This window comes from Grus americana, chromosome 1 (assembly GCF_028858705.1).
Source record: "Grus americana isolate bGruAme1 chromosome 1, bGruAme1.mat, whole genome shotgun sequence".
NCBI lineage: Eukaryota > Metazoa > Chordata > Aves > Gruiformes > Gruidae > Grus > Grus americana.
Genome location: NC_072852.1, coordinates 57,234,328 through 57,256,949, shown reverse-complemented (window position 1 = coordinate 57,256,949; position 22,622 = coordinate 57,234,328). Strand labels below are relative to the sequence as shown.

At 39.5% G+C, this 22,622-nt stretch overlaps 1 protein-coding gene across 26 annotated transcripts in view; it reads left to right on the top strand.

The window, feature by feature from the left end:
- The window catches only part of TNRC6B (trinucleotide repeat containing adaptor 6B), a 146,421-nt gene that overhangs the window by 109,705 nt on the left and 14,094 nt on the right, over positions 1 to 22,622 (top strand). For 17 of the 26 annotated variants that reach the window (XM_054807909.1, XM_054807773.1, XM_054807751.1 and 14 more), the window contains 13 exons: positions 4,365 to 4,513; positions 8,121 to 8,246; positions 9,287 to 9,418; positions 9,957 to 10,052; positions 10,293 to 10,470; positions 10,850 to 10,984; positions 11,188 to 11,364; positions 13,604 to 13,687; positions 16,106 to 16,252; positions 16,497 to 16,592; positions 19,071 to 19,340; positions 19,780 to 19,850; positions 21,701 to 21,840. In XM_054807909.1, coding sequence (XP_054663884.1) covers positions 4,365 to 4,513; positions 8,121 to 8,246; positions 9,287 to 9,418; positions 9,957 to 10,052; positions 10,293 to 10,470; positions 10,850 to 10,984; positions 11,188 to 11,364; positions 13,604 to 13,687; positions 16,106 to 16,252; positions 16,497 to 16,592; positions 19,071 to 19,340; positions 19,780 to 19,850; positions 21,701 to 21,840 — 1,801 coding nt within the window. The remainder of the gene's footprint in view (positions 1 to 4,364; positions 4,514 to 8,120; positions 8,247 to 9,286; positions 9,419 to 9,956; positions 10,053 to 10,292; positions 10,471 to 10,849; positions 10,985 to 11,187; positions 11,365 to 13,603; positions 13,688 to 16,105; positions 16,253 to 16,496; positions 16,593 to 19,070; positions 19,341 to 19,779; positions 19,851 to 21,700; positions 21,841 to 22,622) is intronic. The other 9 variants (XM_054807846.1, XM_054807757.1, XM_054807871.1 and 6 more) reach the window with 7 other exon arrangements.

The following is a 22,622-nucleotide window of genomic DNA, read 5'->3' as shown; positions in this document are numbered from 1 at the left end:
GTAGTGAACTCTCACAGAAATCTTTTTTGATCTTGAAATCAGATTTAGTTTTGCATTCTGTTCTTTTCCAAATTGTCTCTGACTATTCACTGTCATGGTATTGCAATAGAAATACCACAGGTTTCTGAAATCCGCCATTTGAGATGGTTTCTCTACAAGATTACTAAGGCATGTATTAAAAAAAGGGATGTTCCAAATCTGCTGTTCCGATTTTTTTATTTGTTATCAAGTCTTTGAAGACTCAGTAAGACTAAAAATTTGCACAGGATAGTCACTGATACTTATAAACGGGAAGAGGTTCGTTTCCTGTTCTAGGGACTACTTCTCTTCAGTTTTTGATTCTTCAAAATTTACAGAAGCAGGAAGATCACCTCATATCCCTGGCTACAAAGACAGATCTCCTAGTCCACTTAAAGGACACTGCTGCTTTACAAGTCCAGCAATAAGTTTGGAGACAGATGTTCATCCTATTTCTATAACTCTCAGGAATGTCACAGAGGCCTCAGGTTCCTCCCAGTTACAATGTCAAAAGCCAGAGGTCTAGAATTCTTGTTCCAAAGGGTGATACGTCAAAGTAGTAGTATTCTCAGCTCTTATCTACAACAGTGAATTTCCTGTGTAAATGAGGTATGCCCTTTGGGCTCCAGAGGAGCATGTGTGTAGTGGTTCTGTGTCTGGAAGGTGTCCCTGTATCAGTGCAAATCAAGTTTGTTATGAAGGTGTGGACACCATTGATTCTGACTCTTGTGATTAGCAGAGACACCCACAGTATGACAGTTACACGGTAACTGTTTTACCTGTTTCATGTTTAAAAATGTCCCAGTACCAAACTGCTTGTTTCCAGCTACTTCTGCATAAAAGCAAAGGCTTCTACCTCAGCTGAACCATGGAGGCACAGAGGCGCAGCATGCTGCTGAAAGGACTCAAAGGGCTTGCTACGAAGGGAGGGCTGGCAGGAAGAGGTGACTGACTGCAATCAATGCTTATTCTGCTGGTGGTTCTAAATTTGCTGTGGGAGACTTCTGTATTCCCTGTCAGTTGAATTAATTACTGATGATCCTGTGGCGATATCTCTGAAGAACCACCTGCAAAAGTAGTTCTTTGTCAGGTCACAGTCTGTGAGGTCTCTGGATGAAATAAATTGGTGTTTACAAGTCAAGTACAGTTTCAAAATCTGTTCTGAAATTCATTGCTCTAACTTAGAATAGTGTGGGATCTGTGGTACAAGTTGGCTGTATCCAACATCAAGGATAGAAGCTATTTACTTCTGAGGTATTACCTGCCAAAGAACTTGGTGTATTCAGGTCTACGACTGACTGTGTGCTAAGCATTAAGTAATCTCCCTTTCTAGCATCGTATACATCTACAGTTTGCTGCATTGGATCCTGTCTTTGTGGCAACTTTTGGGTTGTTTCATTGCCTGATTTTATTTATTTTATCTAAACATCTAACAGTGACAGTAGGGAAGGAAATAGTAGCAAGAGCTGTTTGTTAACTCTTGGATAAATACCACCTTCAGTTTTATGTTTTTACAGATGTCAAGACAGTTGATTAGTTTAAAATGTGTATCACACTTCATAGAGGATTAAGTAGAAGTTCATTTCTTCCAAACTTGCTTTCTTCCTCTGAATAGTTAGGGGTCCCAATAAGAGATGTTAAAGTGTGCATTTGTATAGTACAACACAGTTTTGGGGAAGGTAATAGAATTTTTGGATCTCTCAACTTTGGCCTCATACAGCCTCTCTAGAGTTCAGGCTCTGATTGTATCATGTTTCTCTAAAGATCTTCTAGATGGAGATAAGTCATCTTCTTGGATGTTTGGCTCTCATCTGCCTTCAGATGCTGCTGTTAAAGAACAGATCTAGGAATATACAAATGAAGAGGATGGTAGCCTGGATTATGCTGATTATAGTTCTCTTAGTTCTTTATCTCCAAATTAAGCTTTTGCATCCATTAGAACTTTCAGCTGTCAAGGCCCTTAAGGCCGTCAGACTTTGAGGGAAGGTGACTCATGCTAAGGATAGCCTGTGCAGTGGTGCAGAAAGGCCGCATACTTAGTCTTGATGTGGTGGGGGAGATCTACTTAATAGGGTTTTTTTTTCCTCCCTAGAGTACGAATGTCATCTTCCAAGTTCTTGATTAATTTTGTATTTTTCACAGTGTTTCTCACAGCTGTTAATAGTGGGAAAAATCCAAGATCTGATGGGAGTGTCATATTTTATGAAGATGATTGGACTTTTAACCTGTCTTACATTTCTGCATATAGAGGATTTGGGTCTTTGTATTTATTTGTGCACAAGTGTTCTTGCCTACTACAGAGAGTAAAATCCAAACTTCTCAGATTTTAATGGTTGTCTTGTACTATGTAAGGTAAAGGTAGTCTTCAGCCACCTGCGTTACTTATAGCTTTTGGCAAGTGCAAAAAACAGACTCACACGACAGGTTTCAAGGTTGCGTTAGAATTTTCGATGAATGGGATAAATGAATGGTATCATCTCTCTTAGCAAGGCCTTGTTTATATTGAAGTTTAAGCAGCAGCCTCAGCACTAAGTGGCATGCCTATCTATGCTTGGAGCCTTTAAAGGTGCTGTTTAATGCTCTGCATGTTATTTGACAAGCCGTTTTACAAGGCATCATTCCATAATGTTTGAGGAGTTGATTGGATCATCAGCATAACTGAAGAGACAAAAGGATGTTTCTGCAGCTTAGTCATCTTGTGTTGGCATTGACCCAGGTTCATTTCAGATAGTGATGCAACTCTGTCTCTCTTTCAGTTTCTTTTCAAGCAACTAACGGCCGGGGCTTCCTGTCTAGAATTAAAGCACACAAGCCTTTTGGTAGTTCGTTGCTGGCATTGCATGTAGTGGTTAGATGTAGGTATTGACAAGATTGAGATGTACGTGACATTTTGTGACTGCTTTTGCAGAGCCAGTTCGAGCTTTTTAGGATATGTTAGAAAGGGATGAGCTCATCCAGGTCAGTATGACTTCAGTTACCAGCCAAGATATGTAGGTGATTTGTTAAGTGTTTTTGTGATAAATGATGAAGTCATCTGAGAGGAGGAAGCTGGATCAACTTTGAAAGCTGTGCCAGCAAGAAAACCCCATGTAATTAGTGGTTGATTTCATAGGTTCTTGGCAATAACATACTTAGGAGTATTAATAGTTTGTGATAGGACATTAAGAAGAGACGTTGGCTTTGAGAAGCTTTTTAAAGGAACAGGTAAGTGTTTTGAAGGTATCAGTGTGATTGGCTGTCTGCTCTGTTTGATAAAGACTTAGTGTTTTGTCAGTGGTAGAGTAGGATATCTATCACCAACTTCCTTTGGAAGAGTCATAGATTTTGGTTAACTGTGATGACAGGTTTTTTTAAACTTTGTGGAAAGGCCACCTGTGCTACTAAACAAAACTATTTAAAACTAAAAATACCAGTAAAGCTCATCTCTATCATGTTGGCCATATTTTAAAACAAAGATGTTTTCCATCTACTTCAACATAACAATATGCATCTGATACCTTATAGGTGCCAAATATGACCCAAAAAAATTGTTCCTTGGCAGCAGTTCAGTGTGTAAGGTAGAAAACTTCAGTCAGCACTTGGCTAATGATAGGCTCATAGAGAAAGATGATGTCTTGTTCACTGTGTGTGTTACAGTTTGATCTTCTGTTATTAATCTCTCTGATCTTCTGTTATTAATCTCTCTTCCTCGTATTCCACCAGATTACTCACTAAACAATGGCAGGAGACTGTAGGGGATGTTTGAAAAGTGTCTCTGTTACTGGTTGTGTAGTCATTTCATACAGGGTGAGGGAGACTGGTTGCCTGTCTGGAAGTTACACTGTACCAGATGATCTGTGGTGTTCAAGAGTTAAGTTCACATGACTGTAGGAGAGTTGTGATCAAATTATGTGTGTGGTTTTGCAGTTTGAGAAATTCTTTCTCAATGCCAAACCCAGTAAAGGCTAAGTAGAATATATGGAGAACTTAAATAGTGGTGTCTCTATAGATACTGAATACCAATAAATAACAGTGCGGGTTTTGGAAGATATTGAGAATTATATATAAGTGAATATTATTAGTTGAACTGGGGCTGCTGTAGAAATGCATATGTTTGTATCTGTACATAAGTTGTGAGAGATACTTCCCATTAAACCCTCTAAAATAAATTGGCTTTTTCTTAAAAATGAAACTTCCTACTTTAATTTTTCAGCATCTTTAATAGCAACTGTAGCCATGCTAAATTCTAAGACAGATCTAATGTATACCCTGATCTTAAAGATACTTTCTTTGGCTGTGAACCTGCTGTCATGAAATGTGGTAGAGGTTATTGGCACTGATTTCGCCTTCTTTCCCCTTTTTTACAGGTGGTCTCCCGGATAAGAAGTTTGAGGTAGATAAACGAGCCATGAATCTCGGGGATTTTAATGATATGATGAGAAAGGATCGATCTGGGTTCCGTCCACCTAATTCCAAAGACATGGGAACCACAGACAGTGGGCCTTATTTTGAGAAGGTGAGAGAAATATCTTCAGATAAATTGATATCAACCTGCATGTTTGAGGTCCCAGTTTTTGCCCTACTCCTCTGGAACTGCTAAAAATTCAGTAACCTTGAACAACCTCAGTAATAAAAGGTGTGGGTGAGTTAGATTTGTAGAATTATGTGTATATAAACCAGAGGTGTCAGATGTGCATAGACAAGCTAAATTATCTGGGGAGAATGAGGCTTTTTTTAGAACAGAGTGCTCTTAATATGGACAGAAAGAAATTCCTTTGTTTTTCATAGAAGGGTAAACTACTAGTAGCAATGAAATTCATTATAGGTTTCATCACAATGATTCTTTTGGCTATGGACTACAATCATCTACTGTAAAAAGTTGATTTAGATCTAAGTAAATATAAGTAATCACAGTCTTCCAAATATTTTCTGCTTTCATGTCTGTTGTTTATTGGAAACACCCTTTCTAAATTCCACAACCCCTTATGCTGTATGTCCGTGTACTGTAAGCTTCTGTATGACATCTGTTTCTCTGTGACATCTGTTGTATGTTATGGTAGTGTTTCTTTCATATTCTTGCCTATTTTAAATAGAAGCTTTCACTGTTACTATCAAATATTAATTGCTTCACATTATGAATTGGAGAGTGTCCAGTAGATTCAGAATGCTTTAGGGTTTTTTTTAATACAGTTCGTAAAATGGAAAAGAAATTTGGTTTAAAAACTCTGAAGGCGTGTTACTGTCAAGGAATTTTTTAACTCCTCCATTTTGGTACAACAGACCAAAACCCACTTTTGTCAACTCCCTCTGGTGGCCTAATTAATACCTACCACTAGCAGAGCTAATGCATTCCTAACAAATTATGTTCATAGGTGTGTGCTAACACTAGGAATTCATTCAAGATTTGTTTGTTTCTGTAATGGTAATAGCCACTGTCAGAAACAAACTTCATGAGAGTTCAAAATGTATTTTTAAAAAGAAACCTTTAGGAATTTATTGATTATCTCCTTGGACCAAAATCTTAATTGTCAAGTGATCATTTGAGTCAGAAGTTTTGTCCTTGTAATTGCTATTACAAATTAACTTTGCTTCTTCCTAGTCACTCACTGTCCCTCTTTCTCTCCTCTTGCGTTCTGTTGCTTCACTAACCAACTCCTGCTGTTGGCTAACTGCTGCTTCAGCTGACTTTGCCTTTCTCCAATCAAGATGGGTGCCTTGGGGATGAGGCTCCCTGCTCTCCCTTCTCCCCTTCTCCCAGCTACAAGCTGTCTCCCTCTGGTTCCACACTATCCAACGTCGGCCTTGGGGCAATCGGCTCAGGGCTCAGTCCCCAAAACTTCGCTGCTAGACAAGTAAGCAGGCCACCTTATAAGATGCATTGTTATAAGGCTGCAACCTGGGCTTAATCCTGGTTAGTTGGTTGCTTGCATTTGTTTTCCTACTAAATACATTAATATTGTTAGTGGAAATTTCAGCTATATCAGCACATTGAGAATCAATCCACTTTGGTTCCTATCATCAAAATATATTCCATCTGGTTTTGTTGGCCTCTTACTTCCTGAATCACAGTGTAGCAGCAGATAGATGTGCTTTTCAGAAGTCATGAAGTTAGTCGCAACCTTTATATTTTAACTGCTGTTTCAAAACCCAGTTAGAGGCTGTTGATTTGCCCCACCACCCCCAACACTGAATTTTCCCAGACGCCACCCAATGACCTTGTATGTAGAAATGTGCCTTTAAAAAATTGCAATCATTTTGCATTGTGCCTGTTCCCTTCTCCCTTCCCCACAGCCCAAAGGAAGGATTGGTTTAGCAGCCTTTAAAAACTCTTGAAGTAGCAATATTTTTGTTCTGTGTACGGGGGAATGGTGGAAAAGAAATGAAGTGGGTAACTGCAGTTTGGAAGAATTTCTAGCTATTACGTTCTGTATTATGCGGGAACAAAATGTTGCAGGAATACTAGGAAATGATAGAATAGAACCTAAGTATTGCAACTGGATTAGCTTATGTAGTCACATGCTTAACATGGTGGTGTTTCCTTGTGTTGTCTTTCTGTTTCTGTGTGACACAATTGGTGTTGAACATCAGATTAAGTCCAAAATTTGCAGGCATGTTCTTGGATTTGGTGTGCAGAAGTCTGTTGAGCTTTAGGGAGAGGTGAAAGTGTAGCTGCAGCTTCAGGCCTCTCAAAAATCTTAATGTGTAGTTGATCCCAGTCAGTTCTTTCCAGAATAAAAATACTTTTGTTTCTTGGGGGTTTTTGTTTATCCTCTTACATGCTTAAAATGACATCTTGAGTTGCTTCTGAAAGAGAAGATACATTAAGGAGGTGAAATGTGATGTAGGTGAATGAGGCAATCCATAATGCTGCCAGTGTAGAAGCAGGATGAGAGACTTGTGTTTTAGCAAAAGGATAGTGGAAGATGCACAGTACTGTGGTAAAACGGAGGCAAAGTTTTTGAAATCTGGCTGTATATAAGTGAAGGAAAGGTTTTGGAGAAGGCCTGCACAATCCCGGTTTGGAAGAACGATGAATTTATGTTGGGTACAGCAGTGCTGGCATGGAGAGGGAGAACAGAGAATCATGACTGCGGTATGGAAAATGTACTGTTTAGAACCCCAGGTATCTAAGGATCATAGACATCCTGATATACAGCAAAAGATGGGAAGTTCTGAGGGTCTTGAAAATGAAAGGACAGAGTCATGGCACATAAGGACCTTTTTGGAGTATGAGCTTCAGCTTTTAGAAGTAACAGCATGCAACTGTTAGTGTAGGAGACTGTCCATAACATTTCCTGTGGCTTTTGTTGAAAGATGTTACAAATAAAGACAAGTCTGCTCAGAGACTGAAATAGTGAAACATAATCACAAATTCTCTTTGGTCTATTTCATGCAGTAGGGTTTATTATTACAGAAGTTGCTTATAAAACAGTAAATACTTCTTTAAAACCCTCAAAGAACCAGCAAGTATTCTTGCTTTAGAAAATAAATCACTGGGAGGAAAAAAGAAAAACCTAAACGTTTTTTCTCCCTTGAAAATTTTCCTGCTCTTCAATTTAGTGGAAGAAAAAAAAAATCTCAATCCAGAGTGCTGAAGTTTTCACATCAGAAGGAGACTTTTTAATAAAATTTTTTAATTCTAATCTCAGTTAGTGAAAGGCTTACAGAGGAAGTAATAGGCTTATGTGTGATATCTTAACAACCTACTCAGAAAAAGTATCCAAATTAGCCAAAATGATGGCCCAAAATTCTTGCTGACATAAGTTTTGCTATAATTTTAAGTCAGTGTAATGTGTTTTTTTGAGCATGTTGTTTGTACTCCAAGCTTCCATTTCCCAACATGTAAGGTGCAGAGTATAAAACATTAGCTTTGTCATGTGCTTTGAAGTAAGTGGATAAACATGACTCTTCAATATAGAGGAGAGTGAGCCTGCATCTCAAAAATGTGGTACAGCAGTTGTAACCCAGGTAGAATATTAGTGATTTAGGGGAAACATCTTAGTGATTCTAAGGGTACTCTGTTTAAGTCAGTACTTACCTCAGTGTTGTCGATATGTAGTTAATAGCATAGAAATCCATTATCCTGAAAGATTCGTCTTCTCACTACTGCTTTAATTTTATAGGGTGGCAATCATGGTTTGTTTGGAAACAGCACAGCACAATCGAGGGGCATGCACACACCAGTGCAGCCACTAAATCCTTCCCCCAATATCCGGGCGCAAGTGCCTCCCCAATTTCTTTCTCCCCAGGTAAGGAATTTATAGTAACTGGTTACTTGTAAAAAGTAGAGCTACAGCCTTCAGAGCACATCATTGAGGTTACTTATACATCTGTCTTAGTCTTGACTTGATGTTAAGAAATCAAAAACTTAGATAAGATAAAAAATTTCATAGTTGCAAGTGCTTAAAACTCAGTGCGGCAGGATCGGCCTTCTTTCTTATTCCAAGGCAGTTGATAGTAAATGCTTGCTACCAGTATTTTTAAACCTCAAAGTAGTTTCAGGAATCCTGTGTCTTACATAGGCTTTTGCAAAGTATTTTAAAAACAACAAAAACAAATGAAAGCTGGAGGTTTTTCTGGTGTGACAGGTTGCTTAATTTTTTTCAAGTAGTCTTGTCCTGTGCTTCCTGCCCCCCTGAAAGAGAGGCCTGATGAAGGGCTACACATTGCATTTACATTGCAGAGCTTTAAGACCTCAGGGTCTCCAAATGCACAAGTTTACCTTTTGCTTTGGACTTGAAGACTTTCAGGGATTCTCTTGAATTCTACTTGTGTAACTCTCAAATAATGCAGGGAGAAATGGGGGGATTCTTCTCCACCTACTCCTGTCTTTTACTATAGCTTATTCAGCATACAAAGAGATTAACTCTTTCTGTGAGGCACTGTTTCCTTGCTCCAGTGACTGCCTGAATGCCTTTCTTTTCCCTTGTCAAGCAGTACGTTTTTAATGTAATAATGCAGTACTGTGATTACTGGTTAGCTGCATATATATCAGCATTTTAATTTAGTGTAGTCTCTAGCAACCAGTTGGTTGGGGGAGGAACCTTTGTGTGTGTGTCTGCATCTGCACATGTTATACTGTATATTGTCAATCAAGTGGGGTATTCACTCTGCTCAAGTCGTAGATTGTGCATGTTTAAATGTGATGTGTTAATAAATCTGTAACGTCTTTCCCAGAACACCAATTAAGGTTGGTGTTGTACCTATTCCTTCATAGAAATAGTTCTACTCCATCATCTTTTCTTATAGCAGTGCATTTCTTGAGGATATGTAACTGGTTTCTATGCAGGTTTCGGCCTCCATGCTCAAACAGTTTCCCAACAGTGGCTTGAATCCTGGTCTCTTCAATATGGGCCCCCAGCTTTCTCCACAACAGATTGCCATGCTGAGCCAGCTTCCACAGATTCCCCAGTTTCAATTAGTAAGTAGCTAGTAATCTTGTGAGACAGACTGTTTACAAATTATGTGCTGAAAGAGTTTTCTTTTTATGTCTGTTCTAATTCTGTTTTGTTCTACTGATCTTGCGTTATTTTTGTACAAGTATTCCCCATTTGTACAGGAAAATACAACCTCCTTAGAGGGCAGCAGATAAACTAAACAGGCCTGTGTAGTTATTGTGAATGTTGCAGTGAGTTAGTAATGATTCTAAGCAATGTCTTTGTACAGAAAGCAGTTGTTCGTTGATTCTTAGTGAACTTTTCTTCAGACTTGTAGTCATAGTGATGTTAATAAAGCAGGTACTAGTAATATTGTTGCATGATGTTAAATTAGAAACAAGTGAAGGATATAGTATTCTTCTAATGCATTCATTGTCATTTTATTTGAGGGCATGGAATGAAAAACGCTCAAAGAACACCTAAGTTCTGAGCAAAGCATTTGCTAGCGACTAGCTCCTGGCTGTTATATTTCACCTGATGAGCTCTGTATTTTCACTCCTCCCACCCCCACTTATCTTGTAGGCGTGTCAGCTCCTCCTTCAGCAGCAGCAGCAACAGCAACTGTTACAGAGCCAGAGGAAGTTATCTCAAGCTGTGCGACAACAACAGGAGCAACAGGTTTGGCACTGTTTTTGTCAATCATGTGAAGTATAAAGTGCGCTGGGAAAATGCAGTCTGCAGCAAAGACAGTGCTGGTTTTAGTAATGTCATCTGTTCTCTTCAGTTTGCGCTCTCTTCATATTGTACTTTTCAGAGAGCAAGGTCCTTTGCATTTCTTTCAAGTCACTGTTCATGTTTACTGGAATTCTGTGTTACAGTATAGGATACATAATCCCTATTTTTTTTCTTTCATTGCAGATTGCTCGTATGGTGAGTGCCCTCCAGCAGCAGCAGCAGCAGAGGCAGCCTGGCATGAAGCATTCACCATCCCACCCTGTTGGGCCTAAGCCACATTTAGACAGCATGGTACCCAATCCTTTGAATGTGGGTCTCTCAGATTTACAGACCAAAGGGCAAATACCTGGATACGGTTCAGGTAAGTGCTCTGTGGAAAGCGATTTGGTGCATTGCCTATAGTTACCATGTTAATATGGTAATTGCATTACCATATTAGCCGGTTATGTATGGGTCCAGAAATGAGTGGTTTATATATAAGCACCAGAGCGAAGGTTACAACAGCTGTCAACTCTTGATCAAATTGTATTATTTTTCATTACATGGGAAGAAGACAAACCTAATAACAAAGTGTATCTTGATGGGATACTGACCTAACAAGCTTATTTGGAAGTTGCCTCTTGAACATTACATTTGCTATTGTTGATTTTATTTTTTTTTTTACCTTTCTTATCATCATAATAACTCCCTTAAACCAAAAAGAGCAAATGACAATGGAGTTTTGTTTGTTTGTTTCACAGGCTTTGGCTCAAGTGGCATGGATTATGGCATGGTGGGAGGGAAAGAGGCTGGAACAGAATCCCGCTTTAAGCAGTGGACTATGATGGAAGGGCTTCCCTCTGTGGCTTCACAAGATGCCAATATGCACAAAAATGGTGAGAAGGGGACTGGCTATTTTGGGAACACCTTGCAGTATCATCTTGTCAGACCTGAAATAGCTCAGATGAAACTCTGCTTCAAGTTAGTGAATGTCTTACCTCACCAGTATGCATCTTAAATATTTTTTTTGTTTTAGTATGCTGTACTCGTAAAGATCCCAACCTTTCCCGAGTGTAAACGTGTCTTTTTAATGCTTCAGGTGCAATAGTGCCCCCTGGAAAGGCTCGTGGAGGATCGCCCTACAACCAGTTTGACATAATTCAGGGCGACCCACTCGGTAGCCATGCAGGCCCTGCTGGTGATAGTTGGTTACCTGCCAAATCTCCACCAACGAACAAGATCGGAAGCAAATCCAGCAACGCCAGCTGGCCTCCAGGTATTACATGAGGGCAGGGGTTATGTCCTAGCTTTAGAGTAGATGTGCTAGGACCTTTCCTCATCATGCTTTTTAAATAACCACTGCAAGGAAAATATTGGCTTGGTCCATCACGTTTTTTTAAATTTCTTCCATGTTAAATTAGAACATAAATTTTGAATTTCCTGTAAAAGATTGCTGGGCTAAATATGAACTAACTGCTGAATTGCCTGAATAGTATTTGGGATTTGTTAGGTGATCTCTCTTATCTTCTGTAGTTTGGTGACTTCACACTTATGGAAACTTTCATAAGAACACTTGTTTATAGAATACACAATACCAGCTCCCTCCTCCTGTATTGATTCCTTATTTGTGTTGTGTTACGCTGACACAGGGTGTAAAAATTCTGATTGATAGCATGGAATTAGAAAGCAAAAGATGTGAAAGCTTGTTTTTTGTGATGGTGGGAACAGGATTTTCTTGTCTTGACCTTTTGTATTTTATGTCGCATGAACTTTTCTTCTGGGAATTGTTTACAAACATGATACACTGCAGACCACAAGGTTTCTTTTGCCAGCAGTATTGGTACAATATGTATAAAATGTGTGTGCTATGCTGTTGTGGTTCACCTTTGCTCATGTCGTGTAAAGGATAGAAGAGTGTTGCCATGTTTCAGAACTGCTCAGGAAACTTGTGGCTTGAGTAGAGGTTTCTTGCTTTTTGGGTTACAGTCTGTAGCACGTTCTTTAAGTCTTCCTAGAGTTTCACTGGCAGAATTTTATCTTTACACTAGAAAACGCAAGTATCTAGGAAAAATACATATGTATTTGAACACGCACATAATTTTCTATATAAATCATTCATTAAACACAGAGTGGTGTCCGTGAAGTTGCACGGATTAATCACCAGGGCTGTTCAGCAAGTAGTGGATGCGGTGATTTTTCTCTGCCTGGAAGACTCTTACATTCCAGGAAAACACTCCTAACTGCAAATCCTCTGCTGTGTATCCCCTCAAGCACTAAAAAGTAAAGGTGCAGATACTTCTCTTGGGTAAACCAGTAGCATTGAAAGCCTAGGAATCTGTGTGACAGATACAACTCCAGGAAACCTACAAAAAGTAGGTAAAGTGCTTTATGTGGGAACCTATCAGTGTCTAACTCCGGCAAGGAAATGTCTTCTGATGAGCTAACACGGTTAAAGAATCCGTTTATTTCAAGAATGTCTGCATGCCCATAACATTTCACAGCACTGACTGCTCTCTGTACAGGTATATTTGCGTTACCTTTCTGTCAGCCTGGTGGTTAAGCACTAAGCTTCTTGAGCTGGAGTTAGTGTTCATAATGCCAGCAACCCCCAAAATGTGGTTGGTTGGTTTTTTTAGGACCTCCCTCATAGGCTCATTGTTGCTGAACTTGTTTCTTTAGTCTCCGTTCCCCTAGATAGTACTGAGAAACACAGTACTGCTGGGCACGTTAGGAGAGGGATGTGAGGATCAGCTCTGCCGTGTTTCCAGGTTTTGGAACAGTCACTGGCTCTGTCAAGATTCTTGGAACCAGAAGGCTGTTACAGAAGTGAGAAGCTGAATAGCTACTCTTTATCGCTTGCTGATATTGTAGAGCTTCCTTAGCAATACCTGCAGTCCCACTGTCAGTGATAAGTAAAGTTTTTGCTGTTGCTGACTGCCTCACCACTGTGAGAGGATAGCTGGAGTTCACAAATCCTGAACATACACTTTCACTGGGATCAGTACCATCCCTAATTTCTTGTGCAAATGAGCAGCCGATGACTGTGATTGCAGATCGTGGGGTTTGGCACGTGGCTTTTATGCAATTATTGCCATATTGCTAGCCCTCTCTTATGAGGTCCATAGACTATTGGGACAGGTGTTACTGTTCCATAACTGTCAGCCACTTGAGCTGTCTTGTAGCCTCTCTAGTTTATTGGCTTCCTAGAGAAGGAAAACTTAGGTGAAATCATAATCCACCTTATCAACACCCCTGATGAAAAATACAGACCGAAAATTATTTTACGCTGTAGGTCTTTTTTCTCTGCAAGCTTGTAGGTGTGTCCCACTGTCAGTTCCTGGCACGGAGATACAATTTTTCTTCCTAGTGTTGGAAAATAATTGTTAAAGAAAATGAGTTACAAGAGAAAACCTCTTTAAATAGGTGCATTTTTCCTTTGAATGAATACAGTGGTCACTCAGCATTCACCCTGACTACACCTTTCGCGTTTTCCTCCTAAATGCCATCTGCTGCAGAAATTCTGCCGTTCAAGAGAGCAGTATTGTTCAGCACAAAGATAAATGAAGTGGTGCCCAATCAAACTGATATCACAGCTGGAGGTGAGAGCAAGTTTTGCTGCATTGGTGAGAACTGTATCTTTTGGTTATGTCACACAGACTTGCATACCTAGGTAATACTAGACTGTAATTTTCCCATTCAAGAGCAGTTCAGTCATTTATTCCAGGCAAAGTGGCCTGGATGTGTCTGTCATGGTTTTCCTAATAATTTTATGTTTGAACTTCTTGGGAGGACCTTTCAAATATCAGTGGAGAAATGCACTTCATGTTTTCTGTAGTATATGGAAGTAAAAGAGCATGTCTGTAGGGAGAGCTGGTAAATGTGCATGAGAATAACTGTTAGTCCCAAAGGATAGTTTGGAAATTTGTCGGTATGCTGAAGTTCAGGGAAAACATTTCTTCAAACCAGGATTATGTTGATGAGCAAATATGTTTATATACAATATGCCTGATCTTTGGAGCCTTGTTTGAATATTCCTTAACTTTTTGATGAGAGCTTACTATGCACTTAATTTTCAGTCTCACCAATTCTCGGAAATCTTTACATAGGCAAGACTTGGACTTACTCTATTTTTATTTTTTTTTTAAAACATGTTCTAATTTCCAGGTCCTAACCTGTGTTCATGAATTCTTTATCTCAGAGCAGAGATCTTTTGACTAGACCCAAGAGCTGCATTGCTTGTTCCTTAAGCATAAGGTGCTCCTGTTTGTCAGAGGATTGCAGTATTTTGGCAGTAGCTGAGCAGATTCCTTCCTTAATGCGGTGCCAATTGCTCATATTGTTAGCAACGTTGATACCTGGTATCCTAGATTATTTTGTTGAGTTACTAAAGACCTGGAGATGCTTACAAAATCATGAAGGCAGTGACCAAGATAAATGTGGTATTGTAATTCTGCAAATCCTGCAACACTAGAACCATGGTGCAAATGCTGGACTTAAGAGGATATAAATCTAAAATAGATGAGAGCTTCCCCCCTGCTACCACCACCACTGAGAGTGGTGAACTTCTGGAATGTGTTGCTTTTAGAGCTTCTGGAGACAGATGGTACTAGCCAGTTGAAACAGTGATTGGATAAACTGATTGCAAAACAGCTTCCCAAGCAGGTGCTAGCAGATAAAGGGTATTTTCTGATGTCCTAGATAGAAGGACTGTGGGTGCTGGGAGTGAGAGGGCAGTAGCCTACAGATAGTGGCCAGGTTTGCATTCTGTTCCTAAATGGTATCTCTCCTACCACTGTTAGCAGAATACTGGACTAGAATGCCCAGCGGGGCATTTCTTATGTCTTCTCTGAGATTCTCCTGCCAGTGTGTTATCACAATCTAATGCTGCCCTTGCTGTGCCAATTGTTTGAACCAGTAATATCATGTTTTCTTCTGTATTTATCTATGAAAGTTGTAGTCTTGGCTATGCTTCTTCATTACAAAGGTAACTGAAATGAACCCTTCCATGCCAGATTCACTCCACATGGTTTCATTCCAGCGAGCACATCCTGGATCCTACTTTTAATCATGGATTTTTAATTACACTCAAATATTCTGTCATTAATTATTTCAAAAGTTCAGGTTGGGAATAAAGGTATCACTCCATTGGACTTGCATCTGCAAGGGATGAATCTGCCACCTTGGCACTCTTTTCATACTTCTCCAAATTGTCATATAGTATCTGAAGCTTCTTTACTTGTTCTTGTGTTTGACAGTTCTACTTTCTTATCACTGCTTCCAAAATTGACCACAGCACTTCATTCATTGAACATCTACTCAGAGAAGGAACCAAGTTACTGATCTTTCTTACAGTAACTGGAGTTTTTATATGTTCATGCTTTATATAATTCATACTTTTGTCTTAAAAATTTGGCATGCCTGGAGCTATAGTTGAAACTAAAGCATAAGTATATTCATCTCATGGTGAAGCATGAAGAAGTCAATGAGTACATACGTTGCTCTTACCCCAAGGCATCTCACCTTAGCATTACCTCAGTATCGACAGATAATGTATAAACTGTGTGTACCTACAGTGTAAAGTGTTAAATAAATGTTGTGTTTACAACCTCTTAAGGTAGGTAGCTTTTCCTTGAGAAAGGCTTCTGCATGCACGCAAAGTATGAGTGCAGAATCTAATCTTATAACACATACTCTAATCTTACATATCTTAAAAATACATATAAAGTATTAAGGAAGGGTAACACTATTGAAGCCTCATCTGAATGTAATAAAACAGGAATAGTCAAAGGAATACCATGTGCACTTGCACCACTTCTTTGTAGCATATTCAGACACTAGAGATAGTGTCATGGGAGGAAATGTGAAACAGATTTTAATTAAGAGAAACCTGTTTTGTTTTTTTTCTCTGAGGAACAGCGTAGAAGACCATTATTTACCCTCCTAAATAGCTTCAACAATTACTTCCAGCAAATGGCATTTCCCTGTTTGCATCTAATTCCTTTTTCCCTCCTCCTCAGAGTTCCAACCAGGAGTGCCATGGAAAGGTATACAAAACATTGACCCTGAATCTGATCCCTATGTGACCCCTGGAAGTGTGCTGGGGGGGACAGCCACATCTCCCATTGTAGATACTGACCACCAACTTCTGCGGGACACCACCACAGGTAAAACAGCGAGCAACTGGTATGTGATTACTTAAGTCATTCTGATATCGGAAAATATTCTGATGTTCCTGTCACGACAGGGTAACAATCTATTGTATTTGACTAAGAAGGAAGCCTGTGTGCCTGTGTACCATGTGAAAGCTTGGCATTGGTACAAATCGTGGCACTCTTGAGGTTTAATAGTATTACAGAAACTATGAGATTGGCCTACTCTTCTCTTTCTCTCTCCTTTTCCCTTTGATAGGGTCTAATTCTTCCCTCAACACCTCGCTGCCTTCACCTGGTGCCTGGCCCTACAGTGCCTCTGACAATTCCTTCACCAACGTTCATAGCACTTCAGGTATGTGGGCTCCAAAACTTACCTGGGCAAAGCATTTTCCATGTGTTCATTAGCTCCTCATTCTTGTTCCACTTTGAATATTAAGTCTTTCAGTAATTTCTGAGGAACTCAAAATTTGAGTGGCTGGTCAAGTAGTTTTCTTCCTGATGATAAAATACTCTGGTGTAGTTGCTTTTAAAACTAGACTAAGATCCTTTGCCATTCCTCCCACTCAATACAAAATTCTTAGTTATGCAAGTTAAAGAATAGGGTAGCAGTGAGCAGCAGATGCAAAAGGGGGAAAAAAACCCCACCACACACACGCACAATCTGCTGATATGTGTAAAAGGTTGGGGGACTGACATAATTTTTTATACATACCTGCTCCTATATGTACAAGTTAAGGAATTAGAGTAATAAGGTGAGTGATTTTATTCATTTTAACTTTAGAATATTGGAGTGCCATGGAGGGAACGTTTTTGCCTCACCTTTTACAGCATTCATCGTTCCCTGAAACCTGGAGAGTGAGAGGGGGCTTTTTAGTCCTCTAGCTTTTAATGGTTGTCCTGTAAACAGTAATTTATATATCTGCCTCAGATCCTCAGTAAGAAGGTCTCCACAGCTTTCTTGTGAAAAATGGTTTCTGCACACACTTCTGAGTAGGATGCTGGAAATACTTGCTCTAGACAAACCATTTGGATTTTGAACTTTGTACGAATGCCAGAGTTTTCTCTTGAGACATCGTCTTGACAACTACTTAAAACTGAAGAATTGTGTGTAAATATAAGAAGTGACAAACATAGCTGAGAGCTGCATCTGGCCCAAACACTATTTTTTGCATCTTACTGAATAAAAGCTGTGTTCGTATGCTATCTGAGCACCTTCACAAAATGTGTTGAAAATCCTATTTAGCTGTCAAGAACAACACTGTTTCTGCTGCCAGTGTGTGGGGTGACTGGTTTGAAGCAATATTTGTGTTTGCAGCATTCCAGTGACACAGAATATTTCTCTTTCGTAGCCTGGGGAAAGGAGTGGCATGTATCAGCTTCTTACCTCTGCTTAATTTTTGTCTAGCACACAAGAAAGACCCAAGAGATAAAAAATTGTTGAAATCATAGTTGAACTGAGGAAACTAGACCACTGCCTGGTACACATACCATCCTCTGCTCATTTTGTTAAGCTGCACACCGGTGTTTTACAGCCAGAAAGTGGGTCATCTGAATTGGGGATTTTGAATTCACATATCTATAAAACAAACTGTCTAGTGAAAGCAGACTTTTAAGCACTTCCATATACTTTCCATAGGTTAGTGCTTGAAACCTGCTTGCTATTGACAGTTACTCTGTCGTGGCAATACAGCGATCCACCTGTAAAATGAAGCATGCTTTTACGTGCTGAAAGCTTTATGGTCTTGATTCACAAATGCATTATTTTGTGACACCCTGGCATATTTTAAACCTGGATTTTTACCCTTTGTTTCGAATAAGTAATTTAATACCTTTTGTGAGTGAATAGAGCTTAATACATGTGTTTGCACACACACGCACATGAGTTCTGACTCAGATAATTCATGACACTAATGCCTTTTTCCCCAGATTGCACTATGTTCACTGATTTTCATTACAGAATAAGGAAAAAAGAAATTACTTGAGCAATTTTGACTTTTGTTTTATGGGGTTTTGCTGCACAATAAATGTCCCTTGTTGTCAGAAGGTGTGGGCGAATTTGCAGTCTGCCACCTTAAGGAAAACTGGTTTAGGAAGAGCTCCCAAATATTCATGACCGATAGTGATGTTTTTGGAAGTGTGTTAATTTTTCCTTTTTATTGGACTTATATATAAAGGATTCTTGAAATGTGTTAGGGATATCCACTATTGGTCTTAACTTCTAAGAGGCATTTGGCAATGCTTTCTAGTAAAAAAAAAAAGAATATGTGCTATCAAGATTGTTGAACAGTCCAACTGTCACACAGCTAAATGGCCTTCTTTATGTGTTACTGTTGTGTCAGCTCTGCATGAAATTTTTGGTTCATGTAAAAGCTTGATCTTATAGGAGGAGGACATCTTTAGGAGGTAGCATTAGCTTAGTTGACCTAGAGTGGTAAATATTCATTTCAGTTCTCTGCAAGTTTTTGGCCTGAAGAAGGTTCAGTTTCATTGAAGGTCAGTGGTGCCCGAACTTGTAAGAAATTCTGAGGTTCTCAAATGAAATGTAGTGCATACATAAAAGTTGCTGTTCATCTTATTAAAGATGGAACATACTGCGACCAGTTAAATTACTGTAAATGATCTAGGGATTATTTTTTTTCCAGCATATAAAAAAAATAAAGATTAACTTAGATGTAGCATGGATTTTTTTGGTATGATAAATTGACTGTTGTATGGCTCTGTGCTTATCTCCACTATAAATGCGGTCAAAGGGTTTACAGTGATAGTACAGTTAAAGGCTAGTTGAATCTCATAAGTTTCTCTAATACATACAATTTATTTAATCTTCTAGCAAAATTCAGTGATTACAAATCAACATGGTCCCCAGATCCCATAGGACACAATCCTGCTCATCTCTCCAACAAGATGTGGAAAAACCATATTTCCTCAAGGAACACTACAGGGCTGCCCCGCCCGCCTCCTGGCCTGACCAACCCCAAACCATCATCTCCATGGAACAGCACAGCACCCCGATCGGTCAGGGGCTGGGGGGCACAGGACTCAAGGCTTGCCTCTGGTGAGAAGAATCAACTGATAGCACCATTGATCAGACCTGAGGAGTGTACGTTTTACAGCACTAATGGTTTGGAGGAAAGGAAGTTGCAGTTGTCTGGTAAAAGGCGGGGGGAAAGTTCCTTTTTGAAATGGAAATTTGCTGCCAGTAATTGGGGTGGTATGTGGAATCCCAGGTCCCACTGCAGGGAATGAGTGAAGAGGGCTGAGAGCTGCCAGGAGGGAATACCTAGTGCATGGGGCCTTTCAGGACTAGATGCTTTCTGTGGGCAGGGAAGCTCCTTGAAGACAAACACTAGTAAAAAGTGAATTTTGATGTGAAATGTAAGGAAAGATGTTTTTCTGTTTTCAGGACTGAAGATTAGGCTTTCACATGTTAGCACGGCTGATAGTGCTGAATTTCTCTGAGATTGAAAGACCTGACTGTAAAGAAAAATGTTTTTCTTTGTATCAAATCTGTCTTGACTACTCTGTCTTTTAATCTGCAGCATCTGCTTGGAGTGATGGTGGCTCAGTGCGTCCTAGCTACTGGCTGGTTCTTCACAATCTCACTCCACAGGTATTTTCTGTTGTTGTCTCTGGGAACTTGTTTGCTTTACTGAGATACAGATTTGTGGATTCTTCAGTTGTTTGAATAAAACCTAACAAAGTCAGATTTGTCACCATACATAAAATGTGTTTCTACTAAACTGGGATGCAGTCTGGTTGTTTTTTCTGTTGTAATTTATTCAGCTAACTTTAAGATGTTCAGTTTTTTCTACGTGACCATCATAAACTTCCATTACCTAGAGTTTCAAAAAAATTACTGGAACAGAAAGATTTTTCTTAGAAGTGAGGATAAGTTGCATGACCATAATGTGGAATAGTTTATAGCTGTTAGAGACTGTTCTTTGGGATGTTGTCAATAATAAAGCTGGTGTAACTGCCAGTTTTCACTTTGGTGTTTCCATAGTGAAACCACAGAATGTTTCCAGCATTCCTGCCAAAAACAGTCTAGTTAGGTTATTCCTGCAAGTGTTCTCAGAGCTTGCTTCCATTCAGAACAAATTTTGTGGAGATCCTGGTTTCAGCAATCCCAGTTAGTCTGTATTCAGGGCTTAGGAAAAGCCGGTGTGATTATCAGCAGTGCCCCAAGGTCTAGACAGAGTGTCCCCTGTTCAGCAGGGTGATTTACCATTCTTCTTCTACAGTCTAAGAAAACATCAATGTGAAAGGAAGAATGAAGTTCTCCTTCAGATCACCCAAAATGGCAAACTGTGCTCCTTTCATAGAAAAGGCCATTTTCCTTGATGTGAAGGAAATGTCAGTGGTGTGATGAAGAGGCACAGTTCTAAGTCTCCCTTGTGCAGAGTAGTTTAATACTGTTTTAGGAACCATTAAATGGAAGAATATATTTGGGGGGCATTTAAGTTAATAGAAAAGAGAAAGAAGCAGATTATAGTTGTCTTTTCCATAATAAGTCCTCTATTCACTGCAGGTCAGTACATTAGAGAGAAGGAATTGTAAAGGTTAAGGTGGATTCAGGGCAGTATCTTCAAGTTTCTCTATTTTAACTTTGTCCATATTCGTACCCACACACAACTTCCTTTTCCCTCATTTGAGATTGTATTATATAATGAAGGGAGAGGGAGAAGGAAGAAAGTAGCACTTTCTTAAGTATCTGCACATACAGATCCCATTCATGTGTGCGTGTTCCTGTGGCACAGCAGGAATGGAATCTGTCTGTACAGAACACCTTGGAGGACAGCAGTTATGGGAGGTAAGTAATAAGCTGTTACTGCTGCGGAAGGAATGTATGCAACAACTGCTGTGAAAACATTAGTTCAGGAGGAATGAACATGGCTGGGTTTGGCAGAAGATCGTTGACTGTTTCTGTGGGTTACTATTTCATAGACCACAAACACAAAAAAGCACCAAAATAAATTTTATGAACACCTCATTGTAGAGGTGATATTTCCAGTTTTGCAAAGAACTGTTAAATACTGGTTGAACTAAATTCTACTGAAATTGGAGTGCTGGAGACTAAGATATTCTGGTTCCTTTGGTACAAATCCTGATGGCTGAAGATGGTGAGAAGTACAAGCTGTATATAATTACCGGAAAACCTGCCTTAGGATCAGGCAATGTAAGAAACTCAATGAGATGGGGAGAACTGGACTCAAGCTACAAGTGAGTGGGAAAGATAAGTCAGATTATTCCATAAAGCAAAGGCATTATAATTGTGAGAAGTCAAGGCATACTGATTCTGTTTGGAAATTAAATTCTGTCACCTCTGCTTACTTCCCACTGCTTTCACCTGTTTTCCTTTCTGAGAGCAGCTTGTCTTTTAATTACTGAGACAAAGTTGGGATTGAAGTATGTGGAGAAATAGTTACAAACATCTGTTTTATTCTGGCTGTTCTTCCTCAGATTGATGGGTCAACTTTGAGGACGATCTGCATGCAGCATGGCCCACTGCTGACATTCCATCTGAACCTGACCCAGGGCACCGCCCTTATCCGATATAACACCAAACAGGAGGCGGCCAAGGCCCAGACTGCACTGCACATGTAAGTTATTTGTTGGTACATTAGTCATAAACACAAAACTTATGTCCAGTGCTATGCTTTGGGAACTCATTTCAAGTATTGTGGATGGAAGGGAATCTTTCATTCATCAGCAGAGGAAGAAGAGAAAGATGCCTTCTGTTTGTATTCCTTTAATTGCTGGCACAAACTGGCACACAGAGAACTAAGAAGGTGCAAATAGGATGAAATTGTGATCAGTATGCACCTTACTGTACAATTTTGGCCATTTTATAAAAGCTTGTGAATTGTTTCAGATGAAAATCATTCTTATATGCATAACCGGAATGTGCGGGAATCTACTATAGTTTTGAGATACACCTAAAATGGCTTACTTGAAAAGCTGCAGATCTTAGGTTTCCTGTTCTTAAGCTTTTTGGAACTGACTGGCTCTGGTGTGTTTTGAAAATGTGAGATGTTTTGAGAAAAAATCTTGGGGGAGTGTGGGTGTGGTGGTGCTGTGAGCCCTTAAACTCAGTGAAAACTTTTGAACTATACTAATTCTGACTTTGACAAGCTTTTAACCTGTTCTTCCTCTGGTTTATTTGAAAGGTAGTATACGTGCATTTACCATTTTAGCTACACGGTATAGGTGCTTTTATTGCTCTCAGTGTTAATGTTCAGGAACTTAGTTTAAATTTAGAAAAGTTTTGTTGCGGGTATAACAACTGAAGGGGGGGGAATCCCCCTTATAAAGTTGGAGTTCTTGTGCTTTGAGTCAGTTTCACTGTCAAGAACAGCTAAAGTTTTCTGTGCTCACTTGGTTG